The sequence below is a fragment of the Cnephaeus nilssonii genome, assembly GCF_951640355.1.
Source record: "Cnephaeus nilssonii genome assembly, chromosome: 10".
Taxonomy (NCBI): domain Eukaryota; kingdom Metazoa; phylum Chordata; class Mammalia; order Chiroptera; family Vespertilionidae; genus Cnephaeus; species Cnephaeus nilssonii.
The window spans coordinates 61,512,932-61,538,481 of NC_137081.1; the positions used below are offsets into that span (position 1 = coordinate 61,512,932).

Below are 25,550 nucleotides of genomic sequence, written 5' to 3' on the forward strand. Positions count from 1 at the left end.
CGTGTCGGTTGCTTTTTGATCTTTATGCTCCTTGATCAATGACCTCTTTAATCTGGCAGTTGGATGCATGGTATTGAGCTGGTAATCCCCTGTGGATTAGAGCCACTTGTTTCAAATCTTGAAATATCAGATAAGAAAACATCTTAGAAAGAGAAAGCACTAATCATTTTAGGGAGATCAAGATGAGAATGATTGGAACACTGGGGTCACCTTGCCAGGAAGCTGTCACATGCTCGTGGAAGAGCAACTCCAATGAACACATTGCTATAATGAAGTTGTAGCCTTTACTCCCATCCATGGCCGCATAGGCCATCTATCATGCACTGTTTTAAGTACTTTTCAGTAATGAAAAAGCTTACTAGTAAATGCAGAGGAAAGCTGCAGCTCTCCTTATCACATTTGCCAAATGATGCGCAAATTAAACTCTTGGATGTATATAGTGACTTCCTCTCAAGTGGCTCAAAGAACATTCATTTATGTTGCCTCAGATTCTCTCCGGGCTTTGTCTGTTTCCTATAACTCACTTAAAACATATTGGGAAGCTGCAGTAACCATTTCAGGAAGCCCTTTAAGGTCACTTGGATACCATTTAATAAATTAGTGTTCCAGTGGACTCACTTCATTTCAGGAAATAACTTAAGCCCTAGGAAACTATGACTCAGGGTCTGTTTTGTCCCCACCACAGTGAAATTTAAATACCAGGCCTGTGCACCAAAGATTCTAAATGGGTCCTTTTGCCTTTTGTTACCCAAAAATAAATATACCTCTTATTTCAGCCCTGTTATCCCAAAATAAGATAGGAAGATGGGAAAAACTAAGACCTAGATTGCTCAAAATTTTATATTGGTTCAATTCACGTTTCTTCAGTGCTGTCTCATACTACATGCCCTGTGTGCCTTACGCAGGAGCTGTGTGCAAAATAAAGGCTAACCCCCTCAACCACATCTCTTTGCTTTTGAGTGTGAGGCTGTTATTCAGAATTACTCACAGTTATGCAGAACTTCGTGCTGTGATGATGCAGTGAAACCACCCATTCTTCCTTCACAGTGGGTCAGTGTGACATGCATATACATTCCACGTTTTTTCTGAGCTAAGCAAAGTGTACTACCTAAAGTTGTTACATTTTGGAAAAAACATACTTTTGGATCAAAGCTAGAGAGTTATCTTGCCCAATACTAATAAAAACAATAAAGGAAGCTCTGGGAATCCTCTCCGGAGGGTGTAAATAATATCTGCTCTCTAGAAATCCCCGGCTGAAACTTTTCCTTGAGGCAGGTCAGTTGGATTAAATGTGCCTTCTACCCTAGGATTCTGCAAATCTATCATTATAACTGCAGTTTTGCTGACCCGTCAAATGGGCCACATTGACAGAGCCTCACCCTATATTGACTGAAGTCTTTGCATGGGTGGTTTGAGTTTACGGTCATGGAACTTTAAATAGAAATCCTGGTGTTCCTGTTGGGCTTCAGGCCATTTGGAGGTTATTTCAAAAAAAAAAAAAAAAAAAGAATCCACATACACATATATAATATGTTTATTCTTTGTAGGCTTGGGCTTCTTTTTCTTCAGGTAGGAAGGTGGACCTTAGTTTGCGAACTTATGTTTGGAAGTGTGGGGGCAGAAAAATTGTACTTCTGCCCTTTTAAATTCCTCTGGCTGGTCTAATAACCAAGGTAACATGAGACAGAGTAACAAGAGAGACAACCAAATTTATTATGTATGCACCTACAGGAGTTCCCCAAGGAGATGAGACCCAAGAACAGACTGGGCAGTTATGATTTATATGTCATTCTGGAGCTAAGGAGAAAGTGTGTGTGTGTGTGTGTGTGTGTGTGTGTGTGTGTGTGTGTGTGTGGTTTGGCACTGCAGAGGGCAGGAAGCCAATTCAGAAGGAGATGAAAAGGCATCTTATGGTTCATATTAAACTATAGTTATCTAAAAATAAATAAATAAACTATAGTTATCTACGATGATATCGCCCTTCCTGGAGCGGGCCCTCTCAATTCTTTTAGGCAGTTAGGGAGAAGGTCAGTGGTTTTTTCCCTGAGTCTTTCATTTCTTGAAAATAATCAGCTTAAAATAATTAACATTTGTGGTGGCATATTTTGGGGTTGTAAACTCTGCTTCCCCTCAGAAGATTATAACTCTTCCTCAATGAGAGTAGATGACAGAGAGCATCGTGGGTTTTTACCTAAAAGCTTTTGACAAATAACAGACTATTAAATGTTTTCGTTTTAGACTTGCCTATCTTATCTTCCAGAATTTCAATTACCCCGGTGCATATTTAGTCTTATACAATCTGTTCCTTAAGAATGGGCTAAGGCTTTTTGATAAGGGCCAAAGGAATCCAAAGGTTAGGACCTGACTTCAGGCCAGGGATTTGCAAACTGTTGCCCGTCTGCTTTTTTTTTGGAAAGAAGAGGTTTATTGAAACACAGCCACGCTTACGTGTTTCTGCATGGTCTGTGGATGCTTTCCCATTCCGACAGCAGATTCAAGTCGTTGCAACAGAGAGTATATGGACAGCAAAGCCTAAAAATTTACTACCTGGGCCTTTAGATACAAAGTTTGTAGACCCCACCTTTGTGTTTATATATATATATATATATATATATATATATATATATATATATAATATAGTACATATATATTATGAATGGTGGTTCGTCCTTCTGGTCCCCTGAAATTAATAAATGGAATGTGAAGATAAGTATGTTACTATTGATAGCAGTTTTATTTCTGCATTCCAGAAGTATAACAATGACTGGTGGATAGGAAGGCTAGTGAAGGAGGGCTGTGAGATTGGCTTCATCCCAAGTCCACTCAGATTGGAGAACATCCGGATTCAGCAAGAACAAAAAAGAGGACGTTTTCACGGAGGGTAAGCCTCCTTCCTTTCTATAAACATTGGGGGAGGTGTGGGAACATTAGGCGATATTTTCAAGTTTGCTTCCTGGGTTCAAACTTGGTGCTTTCAAAGGAAGAGATACTTTTCTGTGTATGAGGAGTTTCTGAAATGGACACAAAGGTGTTTCAGATATTCTCCCTGAAGCTCGGCACCACTGGAATCCACCTGAATTGCCGCAGCCTCAGCAAACGCTGCTTGGAATCTAAGTTGTCCTTCATCAGGGTCCCATGGGGCATGTTTCTCAGTACAGGAAGGGGGTTAACTGGCTCTTCCTGGTTAACTCTCAGAGACTCTCTCTCAAGTTGGCACAGAATGCAGTGGTCCATGTGGGTCCTGGTACCAGTAGCACCTTCTCCCCCCAGGGCTTTTTGTGGCACCTGCTTGTCTTGGTAACAAGGTAAAGACTCTGTCTAGCTTCAGATGGATCCGCCTCTAGGGAACTAATGACGTAGCCACATATCTCAGGGTGCAGGTGTTTCAAGGTTCCAGGGATACACCAGAGCTTGAGAGAAATTGGAATCATATGGAGCCTGCACATGTGAGCCTACACGGAAGCCTTGATTGGATATGTGTTGTCATTTTTTGTAAGTCCTAAAATAGAAGCAGTTCTTTCTCTTGACCCTCACCTCCTTTTTCTGTTAGATCCTTTTCTATTTCAATAACTCCTCTGTTTAGGGGCCCTGTTGCCTTTGGCATTTGGGAATCTCTTAAACAGTGATAGAAATAAAAGTACAGTCAACCCCACTTTTACTTGTCAATCTTGTTTAGTATTCAACACGCCTATGATATTATTAATTATTAATTCCTCTTGTTCCCCTTACTCTAAATTTTTTCTCTCTCTGGATGCTCTTTAAACATATCCATGATACGTTTCTGCCTTAGGACCTTTGTACTTGCTGCTCCCTCTTATTGGAACCCTTTCCTTCATATTTCCACCAGATCATTCCATCGTCTGCTTCAGATCTTCGTTCAATATCACCTTTTCAGTGATCCCTTTCCTGCCACCATATTTAAAATTGTACCCATTTGCCATCTCTATCCTGACTTAGTTTTCTCTGTTGCTTTTATTAATATGAGAAGTACTATATATTTACCTATTCATCTGTTTGATACTGATATCTCCTACATGTAGCGTCTGTCTCTATATGTGAGGGGATTTTTGCATTTCTCCCCCCATTGTTGCACCTCTAATTTTTAGAACAGTGGATACTCAATAAAGATACGTTGAATGAAATAATAAATGTATTATTATCATTTCCAAAGTTGTTAATTTATTTATTATTTTTATTACTAACTAGTGGCCTGGTGCATGAAATTCATGCACGGAGGGGTGGTGTCCCTCAGCCCAGCCTGCACCCTCTCCAATCTTGGACCCTTCAGGGGATGTCCGACTGCCGGTTTAGGTGGGATTGGGCCTAAACCGGCAGTCGGACATCCCTCTCACAATCTGGGACCGCTGGCTCCTAACTGCTCACCTGCCTGCCTGCCTGATTGCCCCTAACCACTTCTGCCTGCCAGCCTGATCACCCCCTAACTGCTCCCCTGCCAGCCTGATCACTCCTAAGGTTTTTATTAGTATAGATTCTTTTCCATAATATCATTCTAGACTTAAGTACTTTTGAACTGAAAGCTTACTTTGCAGAAGGTGCAAGAGTCAAGCCAAGAGCTACAGACATGATCTTATTTTCTTTATACTGACCCTGGGAGGTGTAGCTCCTCCTCAATAGATAAGGAAACTCAGAGATGTGATATGATGTGCCAGGATGAGAAATCAGATCGCTCTGACCCTGGGGACTGTGCACTGAAGCACGGAAAAGGAGGGACAGTGGAAAAGTGGGGAGGTGGGCTCCTCAGGGCCCCAGGGGCTGCAGGGAAGTTTCCAGAGCCACATGAGGAGAACAGTGCTGATGATCTTCTATCCTGGGGCACAAACTGTCAGTGCTTAATTCTGATCCCCACATAGTCACTTCTAAGAAGAAATGTTTCTTCCAGCTCTTACTGCTTGCTTTGAGCTGTGTTTGACATCGGAGTGGTGCCCTGGTGAGCTGTGCTAGTGAAAAGCAAGCTGCTCACAAAAACATTCTTCTGCCTAATATCTGCATTGGATAACTAGAAGAGAGATTTTTGCAAAATATTTTTAGGTTCCAGTTAGTTCCCCATTTTCTCTGAGAAATGAGGTCAAAGAAAACATTTGGACAGATTCTTGAAGTTTGTCTCTATACAGGATGTGGTGTGTTTTGAATTATCTAGCAGGATTAAGGCCAAAGAAAGCTTTGTGCTGTCAAGCTCTATTTTCAAAGGATCTGGGGAAGGACTGTTAAGTTCCTTTTCTATATTTTAGGAAGTCCAGTGGAAATTCTTCTTCAAGTCTTGGAGAAATGGTATCAGGGACATTTCGAGCAACACCCACATCAGCAGGTGAGGGTTTCACCTAAACTCTTTAATGGAATTCATTCTTTGCTTAATATTTGCATATACATACAAGTATTCTTACTGATTTGGAAACAATTTAAAAGGCTTGATTTTAAGATTTTTTTTCTACTTAGTATTTTATTGCTCACTTGTCTTCGATAGTGATTTGATTTGATTTAAAGGTTAATTGTGGTACTAAAAATTTTGATATTTGTATACCTTTGAAAAATCTTATTTACCTAACATTGTGTAAACCCATCTGAAGCTAGTTCATTATTCCATTCATGAACCCAACAGACTTTAAGATGGTGAGGACCAATTTAAAAGAAAAACGAAAAGTTGTAGACTCTCAAGAAAACACTCTGTTTCAGCTTCCATGGGCAACTTGAGGATGTGTGGGTACAGCCCGGGCTGTGGAGATTGGGAGGGTTGGGCCCAGATGACCTCACTTCTCATTGGACAGCAGACAGCTGAGCCCTGAAATGAATGGTGATGAAGGGAGAGTGGCGGCCCGGTCAGGAGTTGTGCGTTTGGAAATTGTGGGGGTATTCAAGCAGGACGTTTCCTCCCGCCACACTTCCTGACTCCTCTGGACTAATTTCATTCTGGCCCAGAACTGATGCTGCATTAGGACCTCCGCATTACCAATTCAGGATGACAGGTCCAAGGTCTCTCCTGGCCCATAACTGCAGGGAGCGGCATTGGGTCTGGAACAGTTCTGAGTGTGTGGGTGAACCAAGCTAGGTCTCTGGGTTGCCCCCACATGGACTGAACCTGCTTGGGTGGCCACAAAACCACCTTACTCAGATATTGAGTATATTTTGCCTCATCCCACTTGTTGGACATTTAAGGCATTGCAGCTTTTCACTATTACAAACAAAAAAGAATAGGAATAACTGGTTATAAACTTATGTGAAATTAAGAGCAGCCTAGTTGGAAAAATGTATCACTATCTGGAAGGTGAACCAAAAGACTTAAGAATACATAAAGGATTGCAAAATCCAAAAAGAATGAGTGATTGAGGTGATGATTATTTTGACCCGAATTGTTATTCTAAGTTTCTCTCCATCGCATTTATTTGCCCACATTGATCTCAGCCGCGCTCAGCAGGAAGCAGCCTGTGGCCCGTGCTGGCCCAGAGCTTCCAGTGTTGCTGTGAAGTCCACCCTCCCCACCCAACATGAGATCAGGATGTGAGGTCACTCACACAGGGAGGAGGTTGTCTGTCTTTTCATGTCTTCAATATCGGCCCATCCTGAAGGCAGTAATACAACCGTGCTCTGCAGAGAGGGTGACAGTGAAGTGATGAGAATTACAGGGACAAATGGGCACATTATTCCATCTTTTAAAGTCATGTACTATCATGTGCAGATATTACATATTTTGATATGGCTCTCATTGTTGTCTTTTAGCCAAACAGAAGCAAAAAGTGGTAAGTGAGTATTTCCTTTTTAAATCTACTGTTGAGGTTTCTCTCCACATATGCCTGCAATGTGCTCCATTTCAGTGGTCCGAATGGCTGTAAAATAAGGGATGAACCTCGTCGGTGGGGGCCCGTGGTGATCATTTTTTGTTTGACCGGAGAATTATGAATGTTGTGGCTGACAAGGAGGCGCACTCACCCTCACCTTGTCACGCGTGTCAAATCATCTCTTTCAGACGGAGCACATTCCTCCCTACGATGTTGTGCCATCCATGCGCCCGGTGGTGTTAGTGGGGCCGTCACTGAAGGGTTATGAGGTACAAACACCAGCCTGTTCTGCTTCATTCAGTTCTAGATCAAGAATCTAGGAGACAGCGACTGAGAGCTGGCTCCTCCCGGGCCTGCTTACAGATGGGTACCCACAGAAGCCACCTCTCAGCCTGTGACGGGGACGGGGCAGTGTGGGGCTTGGGGCGCCCCTCGTCCTTTCTCCCCGCTCCCCTGGGCACACTTCTCATCTACGATGTATTACATTGTTTAGAAATAAATATCTCCCTCAAACTATTGATAATGGCAAGTTCTGTTAAAAGATTTACTCTGCAACACATTCAAAGAAAAGGACTTTGTCTGTCTCAACCATTACCATTACTATTAGAAATAATAGACTATGAACTGCAGAAGGGGACATAATAGGCAGTTTGCCAGCCAAACCTAAACCCTCAGAGCACCAAATCACACCCTGCTGGTGCTCAAGTCGGTGGCATAGTCCACCAAATATTTCTCTGCGTATTTATTTTAAAGGACCTATAAAGGGAAAAACTCCATTAAAAATATTAGTGAACTTCTTCCCAATACCAGGTTGGAAGGAAAGAGTAAAGATGTAGAGGTGCTGCTACATGGCAGATGTTACCATTTGGACCTTGTTCTAGCACAGGTAACAGGTGGGACATTGAAATCAGAAGGTGGGCAACTTCCAGGGCACCATTCCCACTGAGCTAGGGCAATGCCTGGCCCCTACCTAGTAGGCGCTCCAGTGCACATTTGTTGAATGAATTCATCAATTTTTTAGAGGCAGGTCTAAGCATCCCATCTCCTTCCCAGCTCTTCTTCTCCTTTCCACTTCCTCTCCCTGGCCCTTCCCTCTCCCCGCTCCCTTTGAGGGGGAGTGTCAGAGGAAGAGCAGCAGAGTGGGCTACAGAAATCCAGCTCTGAGCATAGAGAATTTTCAGCAACATGCACAGACTAGCAGGGCTGCTTGAGCCCAGGGCTGGTCTGAGGGGGTTCCAGCTGCTCCTCACTGGAGGCAAACACCACTCAGGTGTGGCAAGGACAGGCAGCACCTGCGTGCAAAGCCAGCCTGAGGTGGTCTCCTGGGGGTAGTTCTAAACCCTCATAAGGGAGGAGGGCTGGGGTCTAGTGAATATTGCTGGTTTATTCCTCCACACCCTGAAGGAGAACCAAGGGGGGAAATTAGTAACTGTGGGAGGTTAAGAATGAAAAATGCCTTCAACAATAACCTACCCCTTGGAGAGGACTGGCTGTAATAACATATTTGCTCAATCACAGTGCCCTTTCCTTCCACCTCTCTTACTTTTGACTTCTCTTTCTCTCTGCGTGTGTTTGCCTCATTCTGTTTTTCTCACCTCTGCGAAGGTAACAGACATGATGCAGAAAGCCCTCTTTGATTTCCTGAAGCACAGGTTTGATGGGAGGTGAGACATATAGATATTTTTGTATTTTTTTCCTTTAATCAAACATGTATGATGGATTGATCTGTGGATCTATGTTTTCAGCAATTGAAGATCTGTAGTTAAAAGTCAGTAGTCAGGGAAGAATACAATGAAAGAACTCTGAAAATCTGAAGAAATGAAGGATAGCATTGAATCCCCAAGGGAAAAAGGACTTGGAGAAGGAAAATAATCCATTCATTTTATTTAAATGTATGTGTCTGTCATTATTTTCTCACTTGTTGGTGGATTCAGACCAAAATTGTTTTATTGAAAGTATTAATTTAAAATATAGAATAATTATGATAAATATAGTGGCTCGCTGGTCAAGCTGGGCAATATCATTTGGGAATTACACGTGTATATGTGTATATGTCATATAAAGATATGAACATAAAGTACTCAACTTGCTCAAAAAAAGAGTGTGAGAAATGTTTTTATCATAAGCCTCTCAAAGTGACTATTTTGTGGAGAATAGTACTTCTTTGAATGCTTAGCTCAGTGTTTGTTTTACTATAAATTACCTTGTTATTTTATTGGTCTACTAGAGGCCCGCTGCATGGATTTGTGCACTGGGGGCAGGGAGGTCCCTCAGCCCAGCCTGTGCCCTCTCACAGTCCAGGATTCCTTGGGGGATGTCCGCCTGCCGGCTTGGGCCTAAGCTGGCAGTCAGACATCCCTCTCGCAGTCTTGGGTTCTTGCAGTCCGGGACCCCTCACTCCTTACCACCAGCCATGATCCTGGCTTCTGGTTGAGTGGCACTCCCCCTGTGGGAGCACACTGACCACCAGGGGGAAGCTCCTGCATTGAACGTCTGTCCCCTGGTGGTCAGTGTGCATTATAGCGACCGGTCGTTCTGCCGTTCGGTTGATTTGCGTATTAGGGTTTTATTATATAGGATTTGTATGTATCCTGGCTCAGTCTTTAGCCATCAGATAATTTTATCATTTAAGTTTCTGTATTTTGCAGAGAAATGGTAAAAAGTTCACATTGACTTGACACTAAGTGCTAGGCTCTTTCACATGCAGAATGAAATCCATGTAAAAATAACCACCTGTAAATACCCAAAGATTTATTAAAATGAAGAAAACATAAATAGTGTGGACGAAAAAGTATGGTTAAATGCAGCCAACTTACCAAATATTTGAATAAATATGGTATTTTAGGAAAAAAGAAAACATGATAATGCTCTAAGTACAAATAGTATATATTTCTCAAAGGAATCTGGATAATTGTATTAAAATAGTCATTCATTTCTGAGACTATATAAAAAGAAAATAAACTGAGATTTTAGTTCTAATAATTGAGATTTTAGTTTAAGAAATCAGAATGCTTCAGTGCAATTATGTGAATTGCTAACTACCTTAGTGTAGGCCAGGGTGCCTTAATGAATAGATCCTAAAATGTATAATGATTCAAACACAAGCTTGTTATTGCTGGTTTGACAGTCTTAGGCAGATGTTCCTCAGCTGGAAGATATGGGGTAGGGGAGGATTGGGCAGAAAGTTTGTTCCACCCACCATTGGTGGTCTCTCCAATCATCTGGTGGGAAAAGAAGCATGCCGGCCTGGAAGTTTGATTCTTGTGTTTCTTTGGTTAAACTTGGTCACATGGCCACATTTAATTGCAAAGGAAGCTGGGAAATATATAGTTTAGCTACGTGCCCAGGAGGAAGAGGATATAAATATTTTTGAACAAATAATAGTGTTTGCTACATTCATCTAGTGGACCGAAAGAGCTATAAGCTAACCGTGAATTTATCCTAGTCCCCTCTTTTTAAAAAAGATAGGAAAAGAATAAAGTAGTTCATTATAAAGAAAACAAGTGAATAGCACTGAATACAAGAATATTGGAGTTGGAGGAAATGTATTTTAATACATTTAAATTTATATTTAAATTTATATTTTATTCTAATCTGTTTTCTCTAACAACCACTAACCTGCTTCTGTTTGAAGACTGTTGGCTATTGGGAATTCACTTCTTAAGAAAGCATTGCAAAGCAACAGCTGAGTTCTGACTTTAACTTAACAGTATTAGTCTTGGTCTTGCCCTCGGATGATCTGGGCCATAACCTTTCCCGTGATGCAGCCCTCTGTGGAGTGGAGGCAGCTAACATGCATGGCTCAGTCTTCCGTGTTCTTGGTTGCACATGCAGACATCCTTCTGCTATGCTTGAAGCCACATGGTTTTAAACTGTGGCGCCTTTACCTGAGGACGATCTGGGCAGTGACTCTTCTTGTGGCCCCATGACAGCCCTTGAGCTGAACAAATTCCATCTCAAAGCACAAGATGTTAGATTGCTTTTGTCCCCACATAACATCCGTATAAACAACAATGTTAAAGATTTGAAAAGTAGGACCTAAGGGGGGAAAGGAAAGGAATTATTCTAATTTAGCAAAGAGAAAATGAGTGACTTAATTATTGCTTTTAAGGGTGAAGAATCTGAGGTTCTACCTCAGTCCTCAGGCCCAGAAAGAGGAAATGCATTTAATTATACACGCAGAGATCTGTTTGGAACCAGGTAGAGTTGTCCGTATCAAGCACTTTCCAGTACACACACTGTTGAAGATGGTGCTAGAAATAGAATTAAAACGTCAGTGCCAAGTGTTCCGTGGGGTCTGATAACACAGAGGAGGAGCGGAAGATCTGAGGGCAAATCCAACAGCAGCAACAGCAACAGCTGGAGAAAGTGAGTCAGCCTTGAGAGATCTCATATAGGGCAGAGTTGGAGACAGAGAGACATTAAAGGTGGGAGCAGGTGAGTAGATTTGCTTTCAAAGGATAAGAGGCCAGTGCTGCAGAGAAACCTGTACTGAATCTATTGGTTGAGTGTGTTGGAGACTGATAAGGAAGAAGAGGTTTGCTTATCTGGCTCTGACTTGTCTCCCTGACATTTTGAGCCATGACAATCTGCAGCATTATGTTTTACCAATAAATACAAGGAGAGAAAACAACAAATCATCTTTAATTGAAACCATCCATGAGAACAATTACACAGGAGGAGTTCGCACAGCCACACAGCATAAATAATATGTTCTACTGGAATCCTGCTCTGTTTCACTGGCTATGAATGCAGTGGGTTAGACAAACTAGTCAGGAGAAAGTCCTGTTTTTCACAGAGCAAAAAAGAGGCTTCCTTCTTCAAAACTGTTTTTCAGATCTTAGTTAGAAAATAATCCAACAAATTGGATTACCAAAGTCCAATAGCTTGACCCTTACAGAATCATATGCTTGCCTTTTTGGATACCTTAGAAATTATTTGAGTCTGTTTAGAGCTACTTATTATACAGGTTTCTTTCTTTCTTTTTTTTTTTTTTTTTGCTATAACTATTATTGTAGGGTCTAACTATAATTCATGTAAGAAAAATGAAAAGCACAATATGAAAGAGTTCCTGAGGGATCCATGTACGCGTGATGTCCACGCGTAGTGACAGTTGCTGTGCACAGATCATAAGCTAAGTGAGCTTCACAAGCTGCTACAATGGTACCGGCCTGGCGAGGATACACAGGTGCACCATGGCAAGGAGCTTTGCTGTCTTCTTTTCTTACCTCAAACATGCACTGGGCATCATCCCTGGCGATGCAGTTTGTTCAGCTGGTTGAATCTACTATTCATAGGCTGAACAGCAAGCAGTCAAACCGATTGCAATTTGTTGACCTATGCTAATCATGTCAAACCCCAATGAAGTTGTTTAAGCTTTTTGCCAACTGGATCAGATCAGCTCTGTGGCTGTTATTGGAGACTTTGTAACCAATGCGATTATGGCCAAAATCCTACATGAACATCATGTAATTTATACAGATGGGATCTGAAGCGAAAGGATGTTATTAGCTAAGGAACACTTAAAGAAAGAACAACAAAAAGGATTTGAAAAAGAATTGAAGAAAAGAGGCTGAGAATACAACCTAGGGAGACCCCAGAGAGAGTATTTATTTTTGAAAGGAAATGGGAAGGACTGGTGCTGTCACAGAGCAGCTAAGCCATGGAAGGATTGGAATTGCAGTCAACAGATGGAAAAGAACAGCACCGTGCCTTCTGTTTCATAATCAACATTATTCCCTTCCCGTTTCCTCCTACCACTCTCCATTCAAATGCAGACTCATCGGAGGACAAACACTAGAGATAATGAACACTCTAATGCAACATGAATACTTAAATCAGCAGGTTTTGATTGCATGTCTGCCCTGATTCTCCCACCCTCAAGGTATATAGAAACATCACAGACTCCAGGGATGGAAGAGTTCATGGTAGACTGCCAACTTTTGAGGATAGGATATAAAGAAACTGTCTTTTTCAAGCCTTCAAATAGCCAATAATTGTCCTGTATACATTATATATGTGCCTATCAACACAGCACACTATGAATAATTATTTAAGAAAAGACTTTTTACATATTACCTTGTTTTCTCCCAATGACAGTCCCATGAGATAGTATGACAGAGCTACTATCACTGTTACATTGATTTTAATACTAACGCTCAAAATCTGACATGACTCGTTCACAGCCTTGTTCTATTAGTCTTTTATCTACTGACCAGCAAGAGAAAGATCCGGAAAGAATACTCAGGTCTGTGTATTCTTTCCATCCCTGTCGTCTTGACAGTGCACTGTCTGTTCTTCGGAGAACTTTTCTCTATGCATACTAGAACTAAAATAAATTAATACACAAACAGGGCTGCATATTAGTTATAAGGAGGATAAAGTATAGAAGGATCTTACAGCTGTTCCATTACCAACATGGAAATACTGGTTATTCTTAAATGAGTGTGTTGTAACTGAAAGTAATGTCTTTCCATAGAAAAATCACAGAAAACTAACAAGCATAGGTCATGATGGATGGCCGCAATTGTGATGAATTCCAAAACAGAACTAAGCAACACTTGGGGTTCAGCATCACAAAATTTAGAGAATGATTTTTGCTAGTTTTCAGTGACATTTGCTACTATACCCAGTCTACTGAGGAACTGAGGTTCTATTAGTCTTTTATCTACTAACCAGTAACTACTGACACTGTATCACAGGAAAATTTCCCAGGGAACTTTTTAGAGACGTATATCAAACAAGATGCGTGGAAGTGCTGAAAGACGCTAGGGGATAAGAGTATAGCAATGAAAAATGTAGAAAGGATACCAAGTAAAAAAAAAAGTATATAAACTAGATAACCTTCAATGGTGAATGCAATGTAGTTACATTGCTGGGGAGCCTTTTACAAAAACACAGAGGTTTGGATTTGGTATCTGATCTTGATAATAGTAAGCGCCTTTGCCTAGAAATAAGAAACCCCTGCTTTGTCTGACTAAACGCTTCCTGCGGCTGTGGCTTTCGTCTCCTGAAGTTTTTCATGCCTGTGTACTTTTATTAAGAAATAACTTGTATTAAAAATTAGTTGGTATTTTATTAACAAATAAAACAAGAAAAAGAACTCTTTATTGTCTACACCTTTTCCTGTTTGGGGACTATATGACGCAGTTTTTTTCTACGCGTATATGTGTGTGTGTGTGGTAAACTTTGGATGTGTTTGAAAATGGCTTTGTAAAAATGTTTACAACCCAGCAGAAACCAAAAGTGTGCATCTGTTGGTAATCCCTTCAATTTTTAAGAACCAAGGGTCACTGTTTGGCTTGAATGGAACTAGAAATTTTGATTTTCACCTAAGCAGAATAGACTGTTTGGGCTCTCCAAAAGTAATTATTTCTAGAAAGTTGAATTCTGTCCCTAAGCCAACCCACTTGTCTCCAGTCATCTATTTGAATTGCTCTGGAACTTCACTGTATGTTTCTAACCAGCAACTTCATTCTTAAAACAACAAGCAAAACAAAAAACAGAGACAGGAACTATAAACAAGCATTGTAAATAAATGAAGCTGTGACCAGGAGGACCGCCTATGAGATTCCATGCCTCAGGTTGCAGCAGCCAATGAGGAATGGAGGCTCAGATGTGGGGTTCACCTGACTTCAAGGAATAAATCCTGACCATCTGTCAGCAGCTGGCCGAGACTAACTGAGCATTGCCCCTGTCGATGTGGCTCATGTCTGGAGAATGGGTTGCTGGGGAAGAAAACTATAAGAGAATTGTTAAATTAGGTGGCTAAGTAACTGGCCTGGAGCTTGGGGGGCTGTGTTTTATACCTTCTTAGCCTCTAACCTCAGGGCACTTCCTCTCTGGGTCTTGGTTTTTCTTCTTGGTAAAATGAAGAAATATTACTTGGCCAGTGTTTCCCAATGTCTTGCAGCAGTTGAACAGCTTTTTACAATGAAATGATACAGAAAGCAGCAATGTAGAAAACGGAAGTACAGAGACCTTGGTTTGCCTGTCACTGACTGGGGAAGCTGAGCCCCGCCCACTCCGCCTCCCTGGAGGCTCCCAGCGGCCCTGGAGGTGTTCCACAAAATGCTTGGCTTCTGCAGAAGACCATTGAGGATGCCTCCAGTAATTTCTTAGGGCCTGAAAAGTCTAAAAATTAAAACATTTAAATCTTCCTGACCATCTACAGCCTATAAATACAATGACACAAGCAAGGGGTACTTTGCTTTAAAATGGCACCAGAATTCTTGCACAGTCTGTTACTTTAAAGAAGTGATTTCCAACCATTTGGCAAGTGGAATATTTTTAATTCTTCCCCAAGGAGTCAGTCCCTGAAGTCAGGTGAAGAGACTCCTGAGAGTGCTGATAGTGTTGTCCCAAGACGGGTGTGAAATGACATAGGCCTCAGTAATGTTCAGTAACACACCTCTTTCCTGCTCCACCTCCCAAAGGAGTGTGAAAATGAAGGAGGTCAGGTGCACTCACTGAGCACAAAGGGGAGGAGGTGCTGCTCTCCGTGTCTCCTTTCTGGAACCCTGGCAGGTTGTGAAGATAAGAATGGAGGAAGGTCCATGGTGGCAGTAACCGGCCTAGAGAGGCATTCTTTGCATTCTGCAGGTAGATAATAGCCTGAAGTTGCTCACTCCCAGTTCATTTTAAAGAATTTAAAATTGTGAGCGGCAGAGATTCTCATTTGATAATCATACGCACCTAGACCCCTCTCTCCTTCACTTGCAACGTCTTTGCTTTATTCTCTTGTGTGACTGCAGGACACTTCCTAACTTAAAAATGGCCTGGCACAATTCTCACCCTGCCTTCTTCTGGGTGCCCAACATATGCAACTATCACGAAGAATCTAGTGCCTGCAGAAAAGAAATCGTATTTTTCATATCCTTAGAAATCAAACCTTCCTTTGGGCCTGTGGAGAAATGCTTTGTGTATCATGAATTAACTATTGGGCACCAGAAATGCAACAGAGCTACCAACTGGCTAATTGTCTTCTATGATTTCCCCCTTTGACCGGCAGCATTGACATGCCAGCGTGGAGTATCTGTAGTTTTTGAAAGTCTTGTTCAAGAGCAACTCAACTGTGAATTGTAGGAAATTGTGTCGCCGCTTACTAGAAAGAGCATGGTTTATTCATATGTTTTGATTCCCTCCTGGTATGGTGTGCATTAAAGAGAAGTCAGCAAGGCAGACAATAATGGAGGAGGAGCTGCAATTTTGCTGCAACCATTTTCTTGTTGTTGATGTTAAATAGCCAAAACCTTCCTGTTTTTTGCTCTGCTTGTGTTTTAATACTAGCCAAAGCCTGTTTAAAATACTTGTGGCCAATGCTTATTATGCTGTGGTTGCACTGTCGTATGTAAAGTGGTTATTAAGTGCTGTGCTTATAAATCACTTGGAGAGCCCTATGACATTTTTACTGGCTTGTTTTGTTCTGTGTTCCTATTCATAGGATATCAATAACGAGAGTGACAGCTGACATTTCTCTTGCTAAGAGGTCTGTCCTAAATAATCCCAGCAAGAGAGCAATAATTGAACGTTCGAACACTCGGTCCAGCCTAGGTAAGATGTTCAAATGTGGTGCTTCTCCAGCCTGTGCTTTCAGACGGGGATGAGTTTGGAATGGCTTTTCCAGTTTGCTCCCCATTCAGAATGGGGAAGCGCTGATTAACTGGAGAGAATGCTACCCCTGGAAAAGAAGGGAGCAGAATCCTGCAGCAGCCAGAGCCTCCTCTCCCTCAGCTCTAGCCAAATAGCTAATTAGGAGTCTGGTGGGAAGAATCCTCCAGGCCTCTCCTGGTCTGTCACTGCCTAACCATGTGAAGCCACTCATCTCTGCTTTGCCCGCGTTTCTCAACGTGGCTAATAATATCTGTCACATCTGACTCATAGCTGACATGAAAGGAGATGAGATGTTCAGCCTTATCAGGTCTTTAGAAGAAAGCTAGACCATGGTGTTCTCACTGTTGCTTCTCCTGCTAACTGGTAGTACCCAGAATAGTCACATCGTTAAGTGGAAATAGTAACTACATTAAGAACACAGAGGGAGTTTCCCAGAGCACCAGTTAGAAAACATCCTAAAATTTACCATGATGGAGAAGAAAACACACATGCTATATGTGTTTAGCTCCATCAAGACATATGTGAGCAGAATTGTAGATTCACCATCCACAGAAGCAAATCCATGCTGCTGGGGAAATCACAACATTCATATCAAAAGGCTGTTTGTGGTTTCTATGATTCCAAGAGTGGTGTAGTACACTCATAACTTTCTGGGAGTCTCTTTCGCATTCACATTCTGAGGGCAACTTGTTTTACTGCCCTCTTCTTCCTGGGTAGATAGGGGTCTTCTATGCCACTACATTTTTTATCTACTGAAATGAGCTCTATAGGTGATTGAAAACTAAAAATAAGATTTCCAAATAGATTGCATGCCCAAACATCTCATCAAGAACTCACTGAAGGCTGTGCCAAGAATGGAGCAGGTTGGAAAGAGGCTACAAAGTATTATCTCTATATTCCTGGCATGGAATTGGCACATGGTAATTGATCAATAAATGTTTGTTTGGTGGTTGCTTTGTGAAACACTGTTAAACTTACCAAATGAAACAGGTGTCAGAGCTTGTCAGGGCAAGATACCAGACATCAGTGGGGTTTTTTGTTTGTTTGTTTTTTCTTTTTTTTAGTCCTGTATTTAGTACAGCCTTTCACATACAGAATGAAACACTTTTAATTAGTTTTTTATTATTATTTTTCTTTAGAGAAAGGAAGGGAGAGAGAAACATCAATGTGAGAAACATTGATCAATTGCCTCCTGCACACATGCCCCAACTGGGGATCAAACCCACAACCTGGGTATGTGCCCAGACCAGGAATCGAACCTGCCACCTTTTGGTGTACTGGATGATGCTCCAACCAACTGAGCCACACCAGCCAGGGCCAGAATGAAACACTTCTATAAGGCACAATATTTTCACCTTGAGGAAGTGATGATGGCAGAGTTGGTAATAATGAATCAGATTAGGTAACTGACTAAAGTCAAGTATCATGGGTGACAAAGATGCCATATTAGATTGAAGATTTCTAAAACAAGCATTGTTCTCTGTTCTTCTTTCACTCTCCTCTAACTCCTCACAGTGCTGTTGACTTCCTCTGATGTATAATTGGAGGGTAATGGATACTTAAAAGCATAAGCTGGGTTGCCTGACTCTAACAATTGCATGAAACCAAGGGTTTCATGAATATTCTTTGAAGTCATTGGTAATCTGGTCACCTGTTGTCAGAATCAGTGGAGTGGGTGGGTGGAGTTACTGTAAATATTGAGGAAGAGCCCTAGCTGGTTTGGCTCAGTGAATAGAGCGTTGGCCTGTAGACTAAAAGGTCCCAGGTTCGATTCCAGTCAGGGGCACATGCCCAGGTTGCAGGCTTGATCACAGTAGGGGGCGTGCAGAAGGCAGCCAATCAATGACTCTCTCTCATCATTGATGTTTCTCTCTCTCTTTCCCTCTCCCTTCCTCTCTGAAATCAATAAAAATATATTTAAAAATATTGAGAAAGAAACAAGGTAGATGTCAGTTCACTGTTTTCCCCCTTTACTCTGTAAATTCATATTCCACAAACCTGGAGTTAATTTAATGTCAATCTATTATAATAATCACTGTGTGAGCCACTTATGTCCATTTTCCTGCTGTGAATGCACATTTACAGATTCCTTCATCAAATGTTTATTGAACACTTGTTACGTGCCATGCATTATGCAAGACTTGGGAAGAGCAATTGTGACTAAGACAAAGTATCTTACACATGAGCAAACAGAAAGAGGAAACAGATGATTAAAATACTCCTTGATAGGGGAAGTATGAGCAAAGAGGTATGGGTATTGAGAAAGAAGGGTAGAGAGTAAGAAGTGTCTGAGAAGACATCTCAGAAGTTTTATTTGAGCTGGTTCTTCAAAGCAGACAAGAGTGTGCGAAGGCATCAGCATATGGAAGAACACTGTGTGTTTGAGAAACAGCTCATTTTTCACAGAGCCTGCATAGAAAATGGGAGGGGAGACATGGTTTTAAAGCAAAGGAAGAGACTGAGAAAAGTAGAGTGAGGCCAGTATGTTAGGGCTCCATGTGTCTTGTTAAAGAGTTCTCCAGAATAAATCCCATGAAATGTTAACTTTAAAAGATACCAAATAGTTGTTACATCCAAAATGTTTTCTATGGTCAAATAAATATGGAAATTGTGCATTAAACAATTGGCAGTTTTCTTCACTGCAAGACTTCTTAGAGCTGTTAGGATACAAAGGGCAATGCACATTTGAAATTCCAAGAGAAACGATTCTAGTATGCAAAATTTCTCTTACAGAAAACCTCCTTCTTCCCATAGGATATATTAGGGGATCTGTCTCCCAGGGAACTCACTTTGGGAAATGTTGCTTCGAGCCTAGGAAGCCACTGAAGTATTTTAAGCATTTGGATGTAAAAAAGATCCCAGGTGATAGAAAGACTGGAGAGAGATGGGTCCAGATCAGTCATGGCCAAGTTGTAGAAGCATTCATTAACATCCCTCCGGCATCATAGTCCACGACTCTCAGAGCTCCATTTGTCTGAAATGAGATCACGAGGAAACTTCCATTGGAACCCTTCTGAGAATTAGCCTGGGTAGTCAAGATTGTTGGATTTGGTTAAAGTTTTTCCTTAAGAAAATTAGCTATGTTGCCCTGGCCAGTGTGGTTCAGTTGCTCAGTTGGTTGAGTTGTCCTCCCATGCACCAAAAGGTATCCGGTTCCATTCACTGTCGGGACACATACCCAGTTGTGGGTTAGATCCCTGGTCGGGGTGGAACTGATGGATGTTTCTCTCTCTTTTAAAAAAACCAATAAAAACATATTAAAGAAAAAAAAAAAAGAAAATTAGCTATGTAGATAATTTCTCTTCCTCACACATATAATTTATTTATTGCATTCTGTATATGTATTATCCAAATATTGGACCTACAGCAGTGTATAGTGTGGCTCTCTGCAACCTCCTGGCTGGCTCTGCCCGACCTCTCTGCTCATGACAGAGTGCCCATTGCCCAAGGGTTTAGTGTTAGTCAAGCAGGTGTGCCTGCCCTCTGCACCTGTCAGAAACCACACTTTCATCATTGCTGGTGCAGAGGAAATCAGGCCACGGCATTTCTGAGGTATTTACACAGAGACTCAGAGTGCCTCGAGGGTTCCTTGAACCGGAGCAGTCTAGTTTGCGTCACTGCCTTTTTGCTACCTCAGAAAATATTGTTTTCAGATTTGAAAATTAAAGCAATATAGACTTGTTCTAGCATAGCCCTGGCCAGGAGTTAACATTAAGCCAGTTTAATGACAACAACAAATGAAGAATATACCCCAACAGCCTGAGGCTGAAATTTACTACAATAAAAATACAATTTAGTTTTTAAACTTCTCTCATAAGAAAAATCTTTTTTTTTAAACTGTTTCTGATGTGAGAAAAAAAGGGACAGGTATGCTGTTATTACTATAACAAATGTAGAATGTAATTTCAGAAAAATGTTGCAAATAAGCCCAATTGTCCAAATTCTTTACAACATGAAACCTTTCAAGCCATAAGTATTAAATAATATTAAAAACAAATGTCTAATACAGATGATGCATCAGTGATTCTGTGGAAAATAAAAAGTTTATGCTTTTAGGCAAAGCCCAAGAAAATAGAGTTACATGACAGTTTTGAGCATTCATGACCCCACACTCCTTGTCAATCCATTAGATTGTGGGAGAGAGAACTTCTCAGTGGGTGACATGAACTTGAATTTATACTGATTAGCAAAACAAATCATGTGATTCTGGCACAAGCCCTTTTCAGTGAGGATGGTTAGAGCAGAACCACCTTTTCTAGGCCACCTTTGAAGAAATTTAAATTAGCTAGCTTTGTCTACTCTGTGTAATTTTGACGAAATTACAACATTGTGAGGTCACACCTGAAGCTCAAAAGAAAAGGTAAGAAGCAAAACAAGATCATCTCTCTGAAAATTAGTCTAATTCAGACTTGGACGTGACCCAATAAGTTAGATGATTTATAATATATATATATATATATATATATATATATATATATATATATATATATATATATTTAAAAGTCTTTTTGTACTTCAGAAAACCACATTATGTTTTTATGGATAACCTGTTTTGCTTTTAAAAAATATCTGGATTGCTTTAGATATTGACAAAAACTAATTTTTTTGTTTGAGCAGATTCACTCATGGATTTGGATAACTTGGCTATTACAGCCACCAAATAGATTTGCATCTAGATGCATTGCAACATTTTAATATATTTGATTTTAGTTTTTTAAAGTAATAGGATAATTTTGCCTCAGAACAGTCCACTGGCCTTAATACTTAAATTAAGACTTAGCAGTATGCTAGTTATAAGATTAGACATAGAACATTTAATCAGGGATACAAAAATATATACATCAGTAAAAACAGGTGAATTGTGGGATTTTTAAAAAGGAGATCTATAAAATATTAATATATAAGTTGATCACTGGTAAAAATATTTCAATGCAAGTTGCTTTCTATGAGATGCTCTGTATATGTGTCTCAGTTGTTTCCTGAATGTGGTTTCAGCTGCTATAGCTAAAATAAATTTCTTTAGGCAAAGCAACAATCAAAATTAGCATAGCTATGCCCTGCTGGTATGCCTCAGTTGGTTGGAGTGTTGTCCCATATGCCAAAAGGTAGCAGGTTAGATTCCCAGTCAGGACACGTGCCCAGGTTATGGGTTCAGTCCCCAGTCAGGGTGCATATGGGAGACCATGTTTCTCTCTCTCTCTCTCTCTCTCTCTCTCTCTCTCTCTCTCTCTCTCTCTCTCTCCCTCCCTCCCTCCCTCCCTCCCCTTCCCTCCCTCCCTTCCTCCCTTCCTCCCTCTCTCTCTCCCCCTCTCTCCCTTCCTCTCTTTCTAAAATCAATAAAAAACATGTCCTCGGTTAATGATTAAAAACAAGTAAACAAACAAAAAATAGTTGTATATATAGCTAAATATTAGGGTGAGTGTAAGTAAGAAGCAAATCAAGAGAGCCATCTCAAATTTTCTACTGTTTGGTTTTATGCAAAACTCAAACCATTTCTATCTCTTTAGAAAAGATCTTATGTTAGATCAGAATATGTAAATTCCAAATGTTCTGTTTTTCAATATAGACAAACATCTGAAAGAGGGGTACTATATATTTTTAAATATAAGAACTAATTTAAAAAAAAATAACCATGACTTGTTATTTATTATTTCTCTTTTTAGCGGAAGTACAAAGTGAAATTGAAAGAATCTTTGAGTTGGCAAGATCTTTGCAACTGGTTGTTCTTGATGCAGACACCATCAATCACCCAGCACAACTTATAAAGACTTCTTTAGCACCAATTATTGTTCACGTAAAAGTCTCATCTCCAAAGGTAATTAGCTCATCTCCAGCTTAAGGTTTAGCAGCTCTTTTGTTTTTTCCTCTGTGCTTTTTTTTTCATGTGCGAGGAGAATGTCTTGTGTAAACCTTTTTTTAATGAGCACAGTTTGAATTCCCACAGTTTGTAAAGGTTCTAGAAATTCTGAGGGAGAACTTTTCAGTGGGTGACATGAACTTGAATTTATACTAGATTAACAAAACAAATCATGGGATTCTGGTACAAGCCCTTTTCAAAAAGCTCAGAGTCTATTGTGGCAGTTATGCAGGAATATAAGAGAAACAAAAACTAAGAAAGGTGAGGAAAAGTAAACTGGCTTTTCAGAGACTTTGGGTTCTATTTTGGTAAATTTCTTGGGTAATATTGATTCTTGTATCACCTATATTCTCTCCCCAGTTGAGAGAGTACATGGTTCCGGGAAGGTATCTAGATTTATCATACATAAAGTCAAACATCACCATATAAAATGTCTTATGGAAACATTGCAGACCCTTACACTTGTGCTTAGGTTGGATTCTCCAAGGAACATAATTATTCTGTGATTACGCACATGGGATATTTACCATGTATCTTCAGGCCACCAGGGGAGAGAGAAATGAAAGTGAGACAGCCTCAAATTGGTCACTTTTGATTTGGGTGTTCTTTCATTTTTTAAAACTGTTGATAATATAAAAAGTGATTATAAAATACGTGCCCTTGGGGAGGTACTACCTTAATAGTTTTTTTTTCAGTACCTCCAAGAGTTCATTTTCATGCCAATTCAACGTCCAACCAGAGCCGTAGTCTCCTCTCATGGGTGGAGAATGCCTCCAGAAGCTGGGCTTTCCCCCAGCCCTTCGGATGTCCTCGGCCTTCCATCTCTGGCACCGGTTCTGCGCAGGATGAGCTTGTCCAAACCAAGCCAGGACCTTTGGGGAAGCGTTAGGATGGATTGAAATTTGAAGCACCCTTCGCTGCAGTGCAATAGATTTCAACCCCTCTCAGCCCCTGTCCCGGTCACCCCCAGTCACCGTGGGTTCACAAGTGCAGCAACTGGGGTTCTGGTAGCCATATGTGCTGAAGTATCATAGTACACTGGTACTATTTTTGGGAGAGGGTCCTGTTTCAGCCAAAAATAATGTTAAAGGAGAGTAGAGTATATGGCAAAATGCAGTTATAGCAGTGCTCAAAAGTCAGATATATCACTGGTTATATGTGGCCAAATGTTTTGCTTAGCTTTCTGTCAAGAAATCATCTTATCAATGTAAAATTAAACTAGGATGCCTCAATTATTACTATTGACAAAAGGACCCAATATATATAAATGACTCTGATGTTTATCTGACATTGAGATAGTGAACCAAAATATGACAATTGAATTTGGACATAAATGATCCGGTACAGATCAGTTCCTCTACTTTTGCAGGACCCTCTTTGAAATCTCTGGGTAAAATCTAGGGTGGGAACTCAAGATCCCACCCAGACCTCACATGGAACGAAAATAGGATGAACATATCAAATCCATTATAAGTGAAAGTCAGTGTAATGATGTCATCGCAGAGTTGATATGTGTGATCTGTCACTTTGTATTTTCTCTCTATTCATGCTCAGTGCTAAACAGACTATTAAAAGGGGCCTTGGTTTATTTGGTTTTCTTTCAACTCATTGACGGTATCTCAGATCTGTGTCTTCTTCCATCAGGTTTTACAGCGGTTGATTAAATCTAGAGGGAAGTCCCAAAGTAAACACTTAAATGTGCAACTGGTGGCAGCTGATAAACTTGCACAGTGCCCTCCAGTAAGTACAATCATTTTTGGTCTTAATCATTCTTGATTAGTTAGGACAGTGGTCGGCAAACTCATTAGTCAACAGAGCGGCAAACCGTGGCTTGGGAGCCGCATGTGGCTCGCGAGCTGCAGTTTGCCGACCACTGAGTTAGGAGAGGGTAGTGTTTCTTTTTACATGAGCATTGTCGTTTTTATTCTAGAATGATGGTGAGGGTGGTACGTTATCATAAACCTGAAGAGTTTCTTGGAACAAACTGATGCTGCCCTGTTGGCTACACTCAGGCATCCAGAACTGGGTGGTGTCTACCATGTCATAAAAAGACGAACTTAGTGTCCCATGTCCGATGTCCTTACCGGGCCAATACTCAGCAAACTACTGAGTCAATGTGTATGCTTTTATGAAAAGAAAACCTACTGATTTGACTTTCCATGTCTTTGCTGCCTGAAAAGTTCTGATAGGCATAAAAGATTATGGCATCAATGGTTGAGAATTTATTGGAACTAGAAGAGCGCTGTGGCGAGAGCAGATGAAGCGGTCAGGGTTAAGTAAGGTGAAAAGCCATATTATGGCACCTTTTCTCCTAGTGCCATTGCCAGGAAACAGCTGCTGAGTTGGAAGCCAAGCAAATGGTGAGAGGGGGTGGGGGGAGGTGACAGCTATCATGTGGGTCACCAGTGGTTGATCAGTGTCTACACCTGCCCAGCTGACTTACTATTTCTGTGCCCGTGTTTCTCTAAAGGAAATAACTTTTTCCTACTGATTTGATTCACTAGATTTATACTCATGTAAGGATTGTTTATGCTCTGAAGAAGCTTAAAATTCAATTCAGATGTTTATAGCGCACAGACGATGGCCTGGCCGAACGGCTCAGTTGGTTGAGCATTGTCCCATGCACAGAACAGTGGCCAGTTTGATTCCCAGTTGAGGCACATACCTGAGTTGCAAGTCCAATTCCTGCAGCCAATTGATGTCTCTCTGTCTCTGTCTCTTTTTGTCTCTGTCTCTCTGTCTCTCTCTCTTCTCTCTCTCTCTCTCTCTCTCTCTCTCTCTCTCTCTCTCTCTCTCTCTCTCTCTCTCTCCCCCTTCCTCTCTGTCCTCTCTATCCATGGGTGAAGATTAAAAAATAAAAAGTACAGACTCTAGAGCCAGATTGCCTGAGTTCAAGTCCACTCTAATCCACACTAGAATTACATCCCTAATTATGTAATCTTCGGCATGTACCTACCTCATTGGGTTTGTGTAAAGACTCAATGAGTGAGTATGTGGTGAAGCTCTTAGAACATGTCTGGCACATGATGAGCACCATCTAAGCGTTTCTGTTATAATTACTGGATGCACTTGCGCTGTGCCATGCCTAACCTGTCCTAGCTCTGTAAGGATCTGTGCCCACCTGGTTTACTGTTGTATCTCAAGCGCCTATCATAATAGGCCCACAATAAATATTTAGTGGTATTTATACAATAAGAGTATTAATGATATTTATGCAATAAGAGTAATAGATTATCTCTAATCCTCATAGTTACCTAGTAAGATAAGCAGCATTATCCCCATAAGTGAGG

General features: G+C 40.9%; 1 protein-coding gene across 1 annotated transcript in view; it reads left to right on the forward strand.

Annotated features, from left to right (window-relative positions):
- Positions 1 to 25,550, forward strand: part of CACNB4 (calcium voltage-gated channel auxiliary subunit beta 4) — a 229,245-nt gene that overhangs the window by 182,712 nt on the left and 20,983 nt on the right. Inside the window, exons 5-12 of the mRNA XM_079783058.1 lie at positions 2,751 to 2,881; positions 5,250 to 5,326; positions 6,733 to 6,752; positions 6,980 to 7,060; positions 8,397 to 8,455; positions 16,234 to 16,343; positions 22,067 to 22,218; positions 23,905 to 24,000. Coding sequence (XP_079639184.1) covers positions 2,751 to 2,881; positions 5,250 to 5,326; positions 6,733 to 6,752; positions 6,980 to 7,060; positions 8,397 to 8,455; positions 16,234 to 16,343; positions 22,067 to 22,218; positions 23,905 to 24,000 — 726 coding nt within the window. The remainder of the gene's footprint in view (positions 1 to 2,750; positions 2,882 to 5,249; positions 5,327 to 6,732; positions 6,753 to 6,979; positions 7,061 to 8,396; positions 8,456 to 16,233; positions 16,344 to 22,066; positions 22,219 to 23,904; positions 24,001 to 25,550) is intronic.